Source organism: Triturus cristatus, chromosome 5_1 (assembly GCF_964204655.1).
Source record: "Triturus cristatus chromosome 5_1, aTriCri1.1, whole genome shotgun sequence".
NCBI lineage: Eukaryota > Metazoa > Chordata > Amphibia > Caudata > Salamandridae > Triturus > Triturus cristatus.
Genome location: NC_140587.1, coordinates 446,124,297 through 446,139,246, shown reverse-complemented (window position 1 = coordinate 446,139,246; position 14,950 = coordinate 446,124,297). Strand labels below are relative to the sequence as shown.

General features: G+C 48.5%; 1 protein-coding gene across 2 annotated transcripts in view; it reads right to left on the bottom strand.

Moving 5' to 3' along the window:
• Positions 1-14,950, bottom strand: part of VIRMA (vir like m6A methyltransferase associated) — a 753,509-nt gene that overhangs the window by 344,856 nt on the left and 393,703 nt on the right. For both annotated transcript variants that reach the window (XM_085605246.1, XM_085605248.1), the window contains exon 18: positions 2,847-2,979. In XM_085605246.1, the coding sequence (XP_085461372.1) occupies positions 2,847-2,979 (133 nt within the window). The remainder of the gene's footprint in view (positions 1-2,846; positions 2,980-14,950) is intronic.

The window sequence follows — 14,950 nt, the reverse complement described above, 5'->3', positions numbered from 1 at the left end:
TCTGTTGATCGCGGTTGGGGGGACACCTTGTTCTGAGGCTGCAGGCTCCTTCAGGAGTGTCGAGGGAGGTCCTTGGGTGCCGGACTCGGGGTCACAGTCGCCGTGGGGTCGTCCTCGTGGACTTTGTCCACTCCGGCACTGGCCAGGCTTGACTGGTGCAGAGTGTGCTTGGTTCGCGGTTCCGGGCTGCTGCCAGGGATTAGAGGTAGGTTTTGAGTAGAGCCTCTACTCATGGGAGTCCTAGGGGCTTAGAGCCAAAAGGTAGCCAGGTCCTCTGGGGTTTGTGAGGTTGCTGGTCACAAGAGATGCCGGGTTGGAGCAGGAGCAGGTTCGAGGGTTCAAGCCTGGCCAGTGCCCGAGTGAACAAAGACCCCGAGGACGACCCCACGGCGACTGTGACCCCCGAGTCCGGCACCCAAGGACCTCCCTCGACACTCCTGAAGAACCCTGCAGCCTCCAAACAAGGTGCCCCCCCTACCGCGATCAACAGACGGTAAGATTTCCCGACACCAAAAGGCACCCCTGCACGCGGCTTCCCGCGGCCCCCTGTGCCCAATCACGGGGTACCTACCTATCCTCCAACTACCCAACTTACCTCTCGAAGTGGTGGTGGCACCTGAAGAGTCCTCGTCCCCGAGCTTGCAGTCTTTTTCTAAACCGGAGATTTCCCATTGAAATCAATTGAGCGCCCGAAGGCTCAAAAGCACTCTGCACCCAGCCGCCCGAGTTGCCCTGGCAGTGAAAACTCTACACCTACCTACGTACCCACTTGCCCTGAGTAAGTGACCAGGAGCCCAGCTCCCACAGCCGCGTGGCTTGCCAGTCAGCAGCCACCAACCAAGGCCCCCCTATCCCTCATAGGATAACATTGGGCCTAACTCTCTCTGCACCCGGCCGCCCTAGAGTCGCTGAGGGTGAACCAACTGTACCTACCTGACCCTGGGGGACTCCTGAGTCTATGCCCAGAACCTCAACTCTGCCAGTCGAGTACTTACCCTTTAATCGATAACTCAATTTTCCTCATAGGGTAACATTGACTGGCTTTTTCCTGAAATTTCTTCTAAGTGTGGACTTTTCAAATCTTAAAATATTCACCAAAAATCAGCCGAAAACGAAATTACTCACCTGCTATTAGGTGAGCTCCCAGTGCTGGATCTTGGTGCCCAGCACTGACTCTGAAAAATACTTACAACTGTACTTACCCGTAACCCAATTTTCTTCCATAGGAAATCATTGACTGTTTTTCTGTGAAATTTCTTCTAAGTTTCGATTTCTGCAATCTTTAAATATTCTTCAAAAATCGTATAATATCTGAAAACGTAACTACTTACCTGTTTTAGATAGAGGTCCCAGTACTGAGTCTAGGCACCCAGTACTGGATTACAAAAGTAACGTGAACATACTGTACCTGCAACTTGAAGTTTCCATTGAGCTCAATGCATTGTTGTGTTTAAAATAGACTTGCCTATTGCAACCACTTGTAACTGTTTACAAAAGTCAATTGCATATTGCAAAAGTATTTATATGAAACATCTCATTCTGAGAAAGTATATTTTAAATCCAAGTGTTGGTTCTAAAATAAAACAAGCATATATTTTTTATATATAAACCATTGTCCTAGAGTTCAGTTATTGAGTGTGTGAGACCATTTGCTGACTGAGTGTGTACAACAAATGCTTTACACTGTCCTCTGATACTGCCTTACTGCTCGACCAAGCTACCACTTTAGAGAGTAAGGTTATATCTAACTTTAACCTCTGTCAAACCCTGGGGGACTGTGGACTCTGTACACCCTGTACCTATTAAGGAACAGTATATACAGAGCCACTTTCTCACATCCATTCACTCAGCCAGCAAGAGCAGTGTGTGTGTGTTAGGGTACAGGGCCTCTAAGGGTGGTACAATGAGTGCTGCAGCCCTTAGAGGCCTTCCCTGGTCACAAGGCCCTGGGTACCTAGGGTACCATTTACCAGGGGCTGACATGTGGCCAGGGTTTGCCAATTTGGGTTTTGGCTGTTAAGCAGTTTTTAGGGAAGGAACACAGGCCCTGGGCACCTGATTGGCAGGAGCCCAGGGCACAACAAGGAAAAGTGCATCAGCTATTAGGCAAAAAAGGGGGGTTACTGCAACAGAAACCCACTTTCTTACACATAGTCATGTCAGATTTTTATTATAAACATGTTAGTTTTTATTATAATCATATCTTGCATAAATTATTCCACTTTAGAATAATGATATGTGAATTTAGCTCACACGGGCATACAGAAAACGTTTGTATGGGTAAATGTTGGAAAATCCTGTAAAGAGTCCTTTTGAAATGTCCCAATATCATTTTCCATAGATCAGACTTGGAAGAAAACAGAGTGAGTATTTAAACAAGAGTCACAATGTGAGCACACAGAAGACTGAGAATGCAAGCTCTTTTTTTTTTTCTTCAAACAAATCGACATTGCTGGAGTATGCCAACACACATTTTGACCACATGAGGGCTATGCTAGTACTCTTTCAAGACATAAGGCTGTTAAATAACAAAGCAATTGCTGCAGATATGGCAGTTTTAAGTAAGTTAATAAAGAAGACCTGTATTTAGAGAGCACTCTTGATGGTAACTGTCCTCACAAGGCACTATAAATAGGGACAGGATCATTTACTGCCCTAACGAAAAACAGTTAGCTTAAATAGGAAGTAATCAGTAGGAACAGGAAAGTAGGTAAGACCGAGATTGACATAAAATGACCCACAGTCTTTCACAAGATCAGAGGGCTCACTTTAAACAAAGCAAAATCAATGTACCTCTTGTTTTATCACATTGTTACAAACCTAGGAAACAAAATATTTTGGCTTACCATGGTGTCAGAGTTCAGAATCTGTCTCATAAAATCAAGGAAGGAAGATGCCAGTTCCCCAGTGTCCTTGCTGAAGCCACGAACCACTCGCTTCTGTAAGCTATGTAGAGCACCGTTGTGTCTTTGCAGTGAGCTATTTTAGAAAATGATAAACGATAATTACTTTCCATATGAACATCATCTTCTACAATATATTGGACTTTTAAACATGTGATCTATATAAAAATGTCTGCTCTTAGCCTTCTTTCACTGAAGTCAACATTCATTTATCAGTGGACTTATAAGAAAAACGTACTTACCTGCGGTAATGAACTTTCCGAGGGATACTCAATCTACCTTCATTCCTCACCTGTAGAATAATCCCAGGCGTCAAACTGGATCCGGAAACTTCAAAGCTCAACGTTACCTGTAGGGGGTGCAGGCTTCAGAAAGATGCTGGAAGTGGCTTCAAGTTAGGTCACCATAGCCATATAGCGCCCGTCCTGGTACAATGCTGTCAGTTTCCATTAATTTTTTCCATGCCGCCGAGACAATCCGACGAGGTGACATCGGTAGGGAGGTGCAGTGCCAAAATATGTGTTTTGAAATCTTGTTAACTTTCCCTATAACGATCCATCACGGTTCATGCACAGACAAGAGTCGCAGTTGCAGGAATCATGGACAAAAGCCCAAGCACCACAGACAGACTGAAAGGGGGTTAGTGAAGGACATCTGTCCCTTGCAGTCCGTGCTGGGCTTAAAGCCAAAGCTCTCTTGAGTGAGGACTTTTTTCCAAAGGAGTTTATTGTGAGGATGGTCTCACAGGAAAGAGCGAAAGGGAGGAAGGGGGAGGAAAGAGCTGCTACTGTTTGAGGAGCCAGGTTTTGAGGTCAGAAGGTCTTCGGTCTGCCGTAGGCGGATGGGGAGGGTGTTCCATGTCTTGGCGGCGAGGTGGGAGAATGATCTGCTGCCGGATGCGAGGGCGTGGTCTGCGGGGCGGAGCTGCCGGGTAGGGGTGTGGAGGCATAGTCGGCTGTTGAGGTATGCTGGTCCAGTGTTGTGGAGTGCCTTGTGTGCGTGGGTGAGGAGTTTGAAGGTTATCCTCTTGTTGACAGGGAGCCAGTGCAGGTCTCTCAGGTGGGGTGTGATGTGGCTGCGGCGCGGAATGTCGAGGATCAGGCGTGCGGAGGCGTTCTGGATGCGTCAGAGCCGTTTCAGGAGTTTGGCCGGGGCTCCTGCGTAGAGCGCGTTTCCATAGTCCAGTCTGCTGCTGACGAGGGCCTGGGTGACCGTCCTTCTCGTTTCGGTGGTGATCCACTTGAAGATCCTGCGAAGCATGCGGAGGGTGTTGAAGCAGGAGGAGGAGACAGCGTTGACCTGCTTAGTCATGGAGAGGGTAGAGTCGAGGATGATCCCTAGGTTGCGTGCATGGTCGGTGGGTGTAGGGGGTGTTCCTAGTGCAGTCGGCCATCAGGAGTTGTCCCAGGCCGAAGAGGTGGATCCGAGGATGAGGACCTCCGTCTTGTCTTAGTTCAGCTTCAGTCGGCTGTTCCTCAACCAGTCGGTGACTGCCTTCATTCCTTCGTGGAGGTTGGTTTTGGCGGTGTGGGGGTCCTTGGTGAGGGACAGGATCAGCTGGGTGTCGTCGGCGTAGGAGATAATGTTGAGGTCGTGCCGTCGTGCGACGTGGGCGAGCGGTGCCATGTAGACATTGAACAGCGTTGGGCTGAGGGATGAGCCTTGGGGTACGCCACAGATGATCCCGGTGGCTTCGGAGCGGAAGGGGGGGGAGGTGGACGCTCTGTGTTCTGCCGAAGAGGAAGGAGGAGGTCCAGTCCAGGGCCTTCTCTTGGATTCCGGCGTTGAAGAGGCGAGTTCGTAGTGTGCAGTGGCAGACCGTGTCGAAGGCGGCTGACAGGTCTAGGAGGATGAGGGCCGCGGTTTCTCCATTGTCTAGCAGGGTCCTGACGTCGTTGGTGGCGGCGATGAGGGCAGTTTCGGTGCTGTGGTTGCTGCAGAACCCGGACTGGGACGGGTCCAGGATGCTGTTCTCCTCGAGGAAGCTGGTCAGTTGGCCTTTGTGATGACGTTCGCCGGGAACGGGAGCAGGGAGATGGGTCGCAAGTTCTTGAGGTCCCTGGGGTCCGCCTTGGGTTTCTTGAGCAAGGCGTTGATCTCTGCTTGCTTCCAGCTCTCCGGGAAGGTTGCTGTCTCAAAGGAGATGTTGATGGTTTTCCGGAGATGGGGTGCGATGGTGCTGCTGGCTTTGTTGAAGATGTGGTGTGGACAGGGGTCTTCCGGGGATCCGGAGTGGACGGTGTTCATGATCTTGATGGTGTTGTCATCGTTGATGTTGGTCCAGGAGATCAGGCGGTTGATGCAGGTGGTGGTTGTGGGAGCGGGGGTCTCTGTGGTTGCCGGGGTGGCGTTGAAGCTGTAGTGGATGTCTGTGATCTTGCGATGGAAGAAGGTGGTCAGCGAGTCGCACAGGTCTTGTGAGGGTGGGATGTCGTTGGTGTTTGAGCTGGGGTTGGAGAGTTCCTTCACGATGTTGAAGAGCTCTTTGCTGTTGTGTGCATTGTTGTCTAGGCGGTCTTTGAAGGAGGTCCTTTTGGTGGATCGGATGAGGTGGTGGTGTCTGCGGGTGGCGTTCTTGTGGGCTGTGTAGCTTTCCGGAGTTCGTTCACGGATCCAGTTTTTTTCGAGTTTTCGGCAGGTTCGTTTAGAGGTCTGGAGGTCTTCGGTGAACCAGCTGGCTTTCTCACTGGTGTGGGTGTTGGAGGGCTTTTTGAGCGGGGCGAGGGTGTTGGCGCAGTCGTTGATCCACTGTCTGAGTTTGCGAGCGGTGGTGTCGGGGTCAGTCGGGTCTGCGGGAGGGCTTCGGGCGAGGGTGGTGGAGAGCTGGTCTTCGGTGACTTTGCTCCAGCAGCGACGCGGCATCTGTTGGGTGCGGTGGTGCGTGGTGGGTTTCTGGAAGGTGAAGTGGATGCAGCGGTGATCGGTCCAGTGGAGCTCGGTGGTGTGGTTGAGAGAGACGTGGGAGCTTGCGGAGAAGATGGCGTCCAGTGTGTGGCCGGCGGAGTGGGTGGGTGTAGCGACGAGTTGTCTGAGTCCGAGGTTGGCGATCAGGGTGGTGGAGTTGGTGTCGTCGTTCTCGAGGTGGAAGTTCAGGTCCCCGAGGAGGATGTAGTCTGTGGATTTGTGCATATGTATATCTATACAAGTCCCTCCAATACTTTAAATCATCACCGAATTTAAAGTGAGTTTGGGCACAAATACACTTCGGGTCTCTACCTATCATCCAATGAAGTGCAATGTATCTTCTTGCAAGGAGTAAGGTCAGAGCTGTCATTTGGTATTTTGTGCACTTTTTCTTCAACAAGTGTAGGGCAACACACACTGTCTGACATCCAAAACTATCACACTTCTTGCTGCTGCTTGAAAGACAGCCACCACCTTGTTCAAAACACTTGTACAGGTCAACATGACCAGATCACGAGGAGCAAGGCTGCCCCGTCAGACTGATACAAAGAGATTTCCCTGAGAAACCAGGGTCTATCTTCTGCAAGACAGGAGGCGCAAGGTCTATTCTGTGTAAGCATTTACGTGGATATATGAAGTTCAGTTGAATGTTGTGCTTGGCAGTCCTATTCATTCCTGGCCTGTAGTTCTTGTATTCTGGCGGTTCCAGTGAAGGGCTCTATGTAGAGTCCACTGGCAGCCTCCGTGAGTCAACAAGCACTCCAATAGTGTATTGCATTTCAGTGGTCGTCCAAATAAATAGACTGTAACTAACATGCAGTTTTGGACAAACCAACGTATAAAAAAATATCCCAGCAGATTCCGGCAAGCCTGTGCTTCATCAAAGGTACATGTGATATATATATATATATAGATCTCAAAAACAGTTCAAGCTCTCTCAGTTTCTGCGTCCTTCCCAAAAAGATCTGCGGAACCGAGTTTCACTCTATTGGAGCAGTGTATGAGTCAGTTAAACAGTACACAAGATTTGTTGGTGTCTCTTTGACCCCAGTACACAACTGGTGCTCATGTAAAGCGCTCCAAAGAACTTGAGCCGAGTTCATACTATATAAACCTGCAAAAAGGAATGTTAATTTCTGCCATCCCTTTGAAAACCTTTTGCCATGCATTCTTTGAGGTGCTTAACCAGTCCGCAAGAGAATGGAGGATGGGCACCAAGGCACTGCTTCTACCATTGTTGTATTAAAGGAAGGGCTATACGGCTGTGTGCAGTGCAGGCCTGGTGGTGGAGGTCCGGGCCTGCTGTACGTGGAGTCTTGGCGCATGCACTGCATCCATTATCCTTCAGTGGGGCCAGAGTGATGAATATTATCAGCACACGTCCTTTTAGTGGGTGTCTTAATGTATTCTACTGTGGTACAGGTTCATTTCTTACTTCAGCTTCGAAAGCCAAGTGAATAGTGAACCGTTCTGTGTAGCACTGGATGAATGCTGCCACCTTCATCACATCATATTTAGGAATTAAGGGCTCCTTTAACTGGCATCACTGGTCTTGCCCTTCATGTTCACCGGGATCAGGTCCCTGAAATCGGGGAGCTCTTCTTTCCCACAGCCCTGCAGCTTCCAGACCCCGGGGATAAATTAGCAGATCATTTTTTTTTACCGCCTTTAAAATCAGAGGGACACAGTCTACAAATCAGCAGCGAGTTCACATGAGTGTAAATCTGAGCACTGAATTAGCTGACCGTCACGGCTCTCACATGCGAGGCTGGGGGGTGCCTGTATACCGGTGCTCCCCCCTCACCTCGAGGGACTGCCCATGTGCCAGTGCCAAGCTTGTAGAATGTATGTAACTGGTGCTCACGTAAAGTCCAATGCCCTTGGGCCCAGTTCGCACTATATAAAACTGCAAAAGAAATTATCTCAAAGACTGCTGTCCCCTTGAACACCTTTTGACTTCAGCCACGTAATATTTGATATACTCAACCAGTCTGCAAGTTAATGGGGAATGGGCGCCGCAAAGGCACCTGCTTCGCATTCTACCTTATTTTTCACAGTGGCCCACCCTCACTAATTTGCATTATGTACCGATTCCTCCTGGATCTGTGTTATTCCTCAAATCCTTTTAAAAATGAAAACCTGACACAAAAGCATCACATTTTGCAGTAGACCGAATTTTTTATTTTTAAAAAAATGTATTATATACATATGCTTTACTTGTCGCTCTGTACAATTTGCACACTCCAGTAAGAGCTCAACATATTTAATGCAGCAACATTTGGGGCAGTTTTCATGTTTAAATAAGATCAAAATTGCCTCATTAACGACCTTGCTGCCTCACTATATTCTATATAGAAATTTGCTTTAATGTGCACCATTTTCCACTCCCTTTTCTCAGGGGTGTGGAAAGAACCTACGAACTCTCCCTGTATCAGTTCAGCTTGCTCATTTCAAATGCTCCCTACGGAAAAACCCAGTGCCAACCTGTATTCCCCACCACTTTAAAATATCAAGAGCCGCGACTGATCGGCAGACTCCTATTGGTGATGGTCTACATCCGTTACTTTGGAGGTCGCTGGCAGAGGCTGCGATGGTTGGCTGTGGGTGGTATGCTCATTGCTGCTAGGGTTGCACTTTTCTCGTTACCTCACTTTATCTCCCCTCCATATCAGATACAAGAGATGAACTCCTCCCTTCCTAATGAAGGTCTGTGTTTCAATGGGAATAACTCAGCAAAAGATCCTTTGGAGTCGTTGGCGCGCTTCAAGGAATCAGGTGGGAATGACTACGCCATGTATGTAGCTTTATTAATTTGTGCACAAATACATACTGCCGATTTACACTCTGGGACAAACCTACCTGGACAATATCGTCGAGAAAGAAAATGCATCCCTATATGCGGGTAACATTTTGCGTACTTTTTTATCTTAATGAGCTTTCTTGTGTAACATGAAAAGTCTATACTTTAAACGTGAAACAGCACAATCTAAGCAAATCATTGGTAGATAGAACTTTCAGGATTGGTAATGCTTCATAAAACATTCCTGTTTCTTTTGTTGTGTTTATTGTGTGTAATATTTACCATATTCAGCCACTCTCACATCTACTCAGAGATCCTAACACACTCACTCACACATCCACAAACCCACTCACCCACTCACAGACCCAAAACGATGGGGCTACCCTAGGGCCACAATTGTTGGAGGTCCTGAGGTAACATCCCCTCTATAACATAAATTACTTTCTCATTCTTGTTTTCTTTAGGTGGAATCAACCCCCACTGCATCGATTCAGGAGCAGTATGTATTGCTCACATGTGTGACCATGACCTTAAGTTGGGCCCACAAATCTATATACTTTTGCTGAAACGCTGCTATTTTAGAACTGTTAGAAGCTGCTAGACCGAATATTTTTAATCTTTTAAAAAACACTAGGAAAAATCGTGATTGTGACCTTTTATGTGTTTTTCCAGTCATACTTGCTTTGCTTACTTTCCTGCCCGCTCTCCCCCGGTCCGCAGCTGCTGGCTGGCTCATTCTTCATTCAGCCTATCAGCGCGCAGGGGGGCGGAGCCAAGGCTACCACCGGCTATTTCATGCCGGTAGCAGCACGGAAGCGCAGCGGACGTGCGCAGCGGGCGCGCCGGCGGCGCGCCAAAGGCAAGCCCATTTGCGCCCGTCCACGCACTTCCGGGCCCTGGGGCCTGGCGCCATGCCCAGCGATTCATCTACACGTATGCTGAGTTGCTGGAACTTCAAACTGCCTCTGCCAATTTTGCACTCGGCTCTCTCACACGTTCTAGCATTCTCGAACAGGGTATCCTGACACAGAGGACCACCTTCCCTGAAATACACCGGGCTCACATATCTAAACCATCTACCCTGCAGTTGAGACAGGACCACAATGCCCGCAAAATCTCAGCTATCTATCTTAACACTCGCTCTATGGTGAAACATCAATCTGATATCTTCCTTCTACTTAAATGTGAGCAGCCCGATCTTCTTCTGCTCACCGAAACTTGGCTGTCCCAAGAGTCATCTCCTGATATCCTGGCGGCATTGCCCTCGGACTATTGTATTACCCAGGCTAATCGCCCCCAGGGGAAAGTTGGAGGAGGAGTAGCCATTATTTCTCGCCGCAATGTTAGATACAAGACTCTCTCCCCACTTGACTTGCCCCTGGTTGATAACCTGGTAATAAAAATGGAGCTCGAACCTGGGGCTCCTTCACTTGTGTGTGTCCTGCTTTACAGGCCCCCTCAAGGCATGCCCCAATTTCCCTACTCCCTGGCTGAACAAATAGCCCACTTGGCTACTAACCATGGGAGGGTCTTACTTATTGGCGACCTCAATTACTGGGCCAATGATACTCTCGGTGGCCCTAAATCGGCCGAGCTAACCGAGCTACTCACCGAGCTCAACTTCACCCAACACATATCCACGCCCACTCACATTAAAGGACACATTCTCGACCAGATCTGGACCATGAATATCCCTTTGCCTACGGTCTCCGTAGCACCTTGCCCCTGGTCCGATCATCATTTTATTCATTTCTCTATCTCTATTGAGGCCATGATTAAAAATCCCGGCTTAGCCACTCACGCCCGAAGAAACTGGAACAATCTGGAGAAATCACTCTTCTTCGATTTTCTTATGAATACCGCCCCATTGGACAACCCCATCCTTGACGCAGCCAGCGATCAGCTTACTAGTTGGCTTTTGACTGCCACTGACAAGTTTGCTCCCCTTAGGAAGTCCCCTTCCCTCCGTCCTCATGACGCTCATAAATGGTTCTCCAATGAACTTAAACTCCTTAAACTTACCCTCAGGCAACTAGAAAGGAAATGGCGCTGCGACTATAAACCTGAAGATAAACTACTATACCTCAACTTTCGGAACTCCTACAAAAAATCCATCGCTACGGCCAAATCTACCTACTTCACCACAAAAATCCTGTCTGCTACCAATCGCTCTAAGGAGATCTTCTGTATTGTCAACGAGCTCTCTAATCCTGAAAGAACTCTATGTAGCTCCCCACCCTCTCAAACCTTCTGTAATTCTCTAAACACTTTTTTTATTGATAAAATTAAGAAAATTAAGTCCAGCATCCCTGCTACCCTAGACTCGTCTCCTTCTCCTCATAGTACTAACTCCTGCTCATTATTGCATTTTCCCTTACTAACAGACCACACTCTCGCCAAACTCCTCTCTAAAGTCAAATCTGGCTCGCCCACTGATTGCTGCCCCCCCAGCATTCTGAAAGAAATTTTCACTACACTCCCACATCCTGTTCTCAATCTCTTAAATAAATCCCTTCTTCAAGGTACTGTCCCTGCCTCCTTCAAAGAGGCCATTGTTATACCCCTTCTGAAAAAGACTGGCTCAGACCCCGCTATCCTCACCAACTATCGTCCCATTTCTCTTCTTCCTTTCCTGGCCAAGTTACTGGAAGCCCAGGTTACTAGCTGCCTCACCGACTTTCTGGAGAAATCTGAATTCCTCGACCCCCACCAAGGTGGCTTTCGTCCGGCACATTCCACCGAGGCGGTCATCCTTACTGTTTTGGATATTCTGCGTGGTGAGGTTGACCGGGGCTTCCCACAGGCTCTGGTCCTACTTGATCTTTCGGCTGCTTTCGACACGGTCGACCACCACCTCTTGGTCGATCGTGTCAGGGAAGCAGGAATCTCTGGCCCCGCCCTAAGCTGGATCATCTCCTTTTTGGAAAACCGCTCTCAGGCAGTTCGACGAGCTCAGTTCACTGCTCGCAGTGTCCATACTTCTTGTGGCGTCCCCCAGGGCTCCTCTCTATCCCCTCTACTATTCAACCTCTATCTCCGTCCTCTTGTCCGTTCCCTGCAGGAGCGGAAAGTCTGCACCTTCAATTACGCCGATGATTTCCAACTTATCTTTTACATTAGTAACACCCCTGAATCGGTCCAAGCATTTCAATCCACCATGCTGTTTATCAGCACTTGGATGAACAAAAATCACTTGAAACTTAATCCGGATAAAACGGAAATCATCTTAACTGGTGGTACTGCTAAAAATCCCTGGGGCCCCCACTTCTGGCCCGGAGAACTGGGTCAACCTCCCATCCCCTCCAGCACAGCTAAAAGCCTGGGGGGTGCATATCAGTCAAGACCTAACTTTGAAGCCCCAGATTAGCTCTGTGGTATCCACCTGTTTTTTCCAACTCCGGAAAATCAAGAAAATTTGCAAATACCTTACCCATGATGCTCGCATCCAAGTCATCATTGCCATGGTCATGTCACATATCGACTACGCCAACTCATTGTACTTTGGCATTCCCCTCTATTTATCTAAAAGGCTCCAGCTTATACAAAACCAGGCAGCGCGTCTAATCACCCACCAACCTAGGCATCACCATATCACCCCCGTTTTGAAGCATCTTTATTGGTTGCCTATTATTCAGCGTAGCGCTTTCAAGATCGGCTGCCTCATTTTCAAATCACTTAATGGACCCAGCCCGAAATTTGTCAATAACATGATTACAAAATATGCCCCTGTGCGCCATCTGCGCTCCGCTCGCAAAAACTTTCTTTTGACTCCCACTTTCAAACTCAAACGCACCGGCGGCACCAGGTTTTCGACCTTGGCCCCCCCCCCGTTTTGGAATTCTCTCCCTTCTGAAATTCGTCTCTCTCCCTCTCTTCTCATTTTCAGACGCCTTCTAAAGACCTGGCTTTTCCAACAGGCTTTCTAACTGTTCTTTCTGGACCAGATTTCAGCTAAACTCAGCGCCATGAAACCTCCCCGGTGAACGTGCGCTTTACAAATTCTTATTGACATGACATGACATATAGGATTGTAGGATTGAGTTAATTTAGCTCTTGACGAAACTCCGCTTGACCCTCCTGGCAGCACAGGCATGAAAAATGTCAACCCCACATTACTTTCAAAATTCTAGCTATCAGGCTACATTGTGGTCCATGGGTAGCCCCATCATTTTTACCAGGTTGTAGAGGTATAGCCTCACACAACACCCCAAGATAAACATAGGATGCTGATTATGTTTGTTCCTCCTGGTATGGTAACCTGCAGAAGTGAATACTACAAGGGGACAATTTTAGGTAGTATCTATATTACTATGCATGGCCCACTCTCATTGGAAGTGTTTAAATAGATACAGGATTAGCACGGAGCTGCACTATCTCTTTGAATTAGGAATGAAATTAATAGGTAATTTTTTTTATAATCAACTTTTTATTAATTTTAAAGGTCCCTCCAGTACCATTACACAGCTTGTTTGCCTACAACCTTAAAGACCGGCAGCCAAAAATCTCAGACAGCGAAAGGCAGAAGCTTAAAAGACAATGATGTCCTTCTAAATCCCAAGTACAGGTCCAAGCACACTTTCCAAATTAACAGATTCTCCCGCCCTAAATACTCCATGCCCTGCATAATCTACATGTCTTACGGACGAGTTCAGACAGCTGTAACGTTGCCAAGTGAGCAATAACATATTAAAAGCACAGATTGTACCCTCAAAAGGCCAAGGTCCCTTTATTTTGAATAACTCTAGAATGTTATCTTGATTTCCATACCTTTCTCACTATGACTTTAGCTGTACCCGAGTTCATGCAGCCCTGGGTGAGGTATCGTACAGCCATATCGAGCAATGCGTCCCCACTATCAGCGTCTGCCCAGTCGGACAGTGCCAAGAGGACCCTTTTACTGTGCCCCTGTCGTGTTCTTCATCAGATGCACCCTTGGGTGGTTCGTATTAGCGAGAGTAGTGCTCCGTGCAGGCACAGTGGCGTTTGTCAGTGATGTACAGGGCATTAAGTGACTCAACAGCTAGCAGGCAAGACATGTCAATATGAAAACAGGTAGTTGGGCATTCCGGCTTTACCTTGTTAAGGCGACGTGGGAACCATCTGCTACATTTCCTGCATCAAGGGTTGTCAAGAGATCAGGGCAAAAGAGGAGGAAGGGGGAAGTACTGGGGTAGAGGAAACAGGCATGGCGGGGGGAAGGGTTGCGGGTCACACTATCGCTATCTAATAATGGCCGTGGACTCAACCTTCCAGAATCGGGGTTCCCACCTCGGGAAGGGCGGCTGCAAGTGGCACACACTACATACTGTCCGCAGATCTCCAGAAGCCCCCTGGATCCGTAGGGCACACTACATCGTCGAATAGCTTCAGGGCCCGGAGTCGTGGTGGTTGCAATCTAACATGCTCCAGTCGCCCCAGATGATCTACCAAAGGCTTCCAGAGCTTCCTGAACTGGGTATCTCGGAATTGAAGACGTGCCGTGAGCAACTCCATCGCCACCACATGCCACAAGCGGGCAAACCACACATTTATGGAAGGCGTTTCTGTTTTCCTCCAGTAGAGTGCCACTGTCTGTTTTGCAGCATTCAGCATGTGGAGGTTAAGGTGCCGATCGCGACCAGTCATGGCTCGTATAGTTGCTGATCTAAGGCCCAAAATGACCACGAGCGGATCCTCGGGCAGAGGGTACCCTAGAACCTTTTTGATATGGCTAAGGACCTCTTTCCAATAGGTAGCCAGGAGGGGGCATGTCCACCAAATGTGGACAAAGTCTCCCAGCGCCTGAGTACAACGCCAGCATAGGGGGGATGTCTTGGGAAACATTTTTTGAAGTCTAGCGGGGGTGTAGTACCATTGGGTCATTACCTTGTAAGCTGACTGCTGTTGGGGGATGCTACGTAAAGTTTTGGGGATGTCTCCCCAGAGCCTTGCCCATTGAGAAGGGGTAACACCTGAGCCGGAGATGCTTTGCCATCGCAGTTGGTATGGGTGAGGGTCCAGACGCTGTGCATGCTGAAGTACCTTATATATACGAGATATATGTGCCGAAGGTGTGCGCTGACTGTTCGAACGGAGTGTAGGGTAGTGTGGCTGCCTGCATCAGGGAGAAGCCCTGTATCCAATGGCGAAGCTGTATATACTGGAATTTGTTCTTCTCCGCTAGCCCAAATTCTTGTTTGCATTGAGCAAAGGATTTAAGATTCTCTCCTAGGAATAAGTCGCGTATCGTCCTGCAACCGGTTTCCGCCCAGTTCGCAAAATAGGGTGGTCGATACGCCGGAGGGAACTGCGGATTGCGCGCAATTGGAGTGTGAGGGGACGGGACGGTAGTAAGACCCCTGCG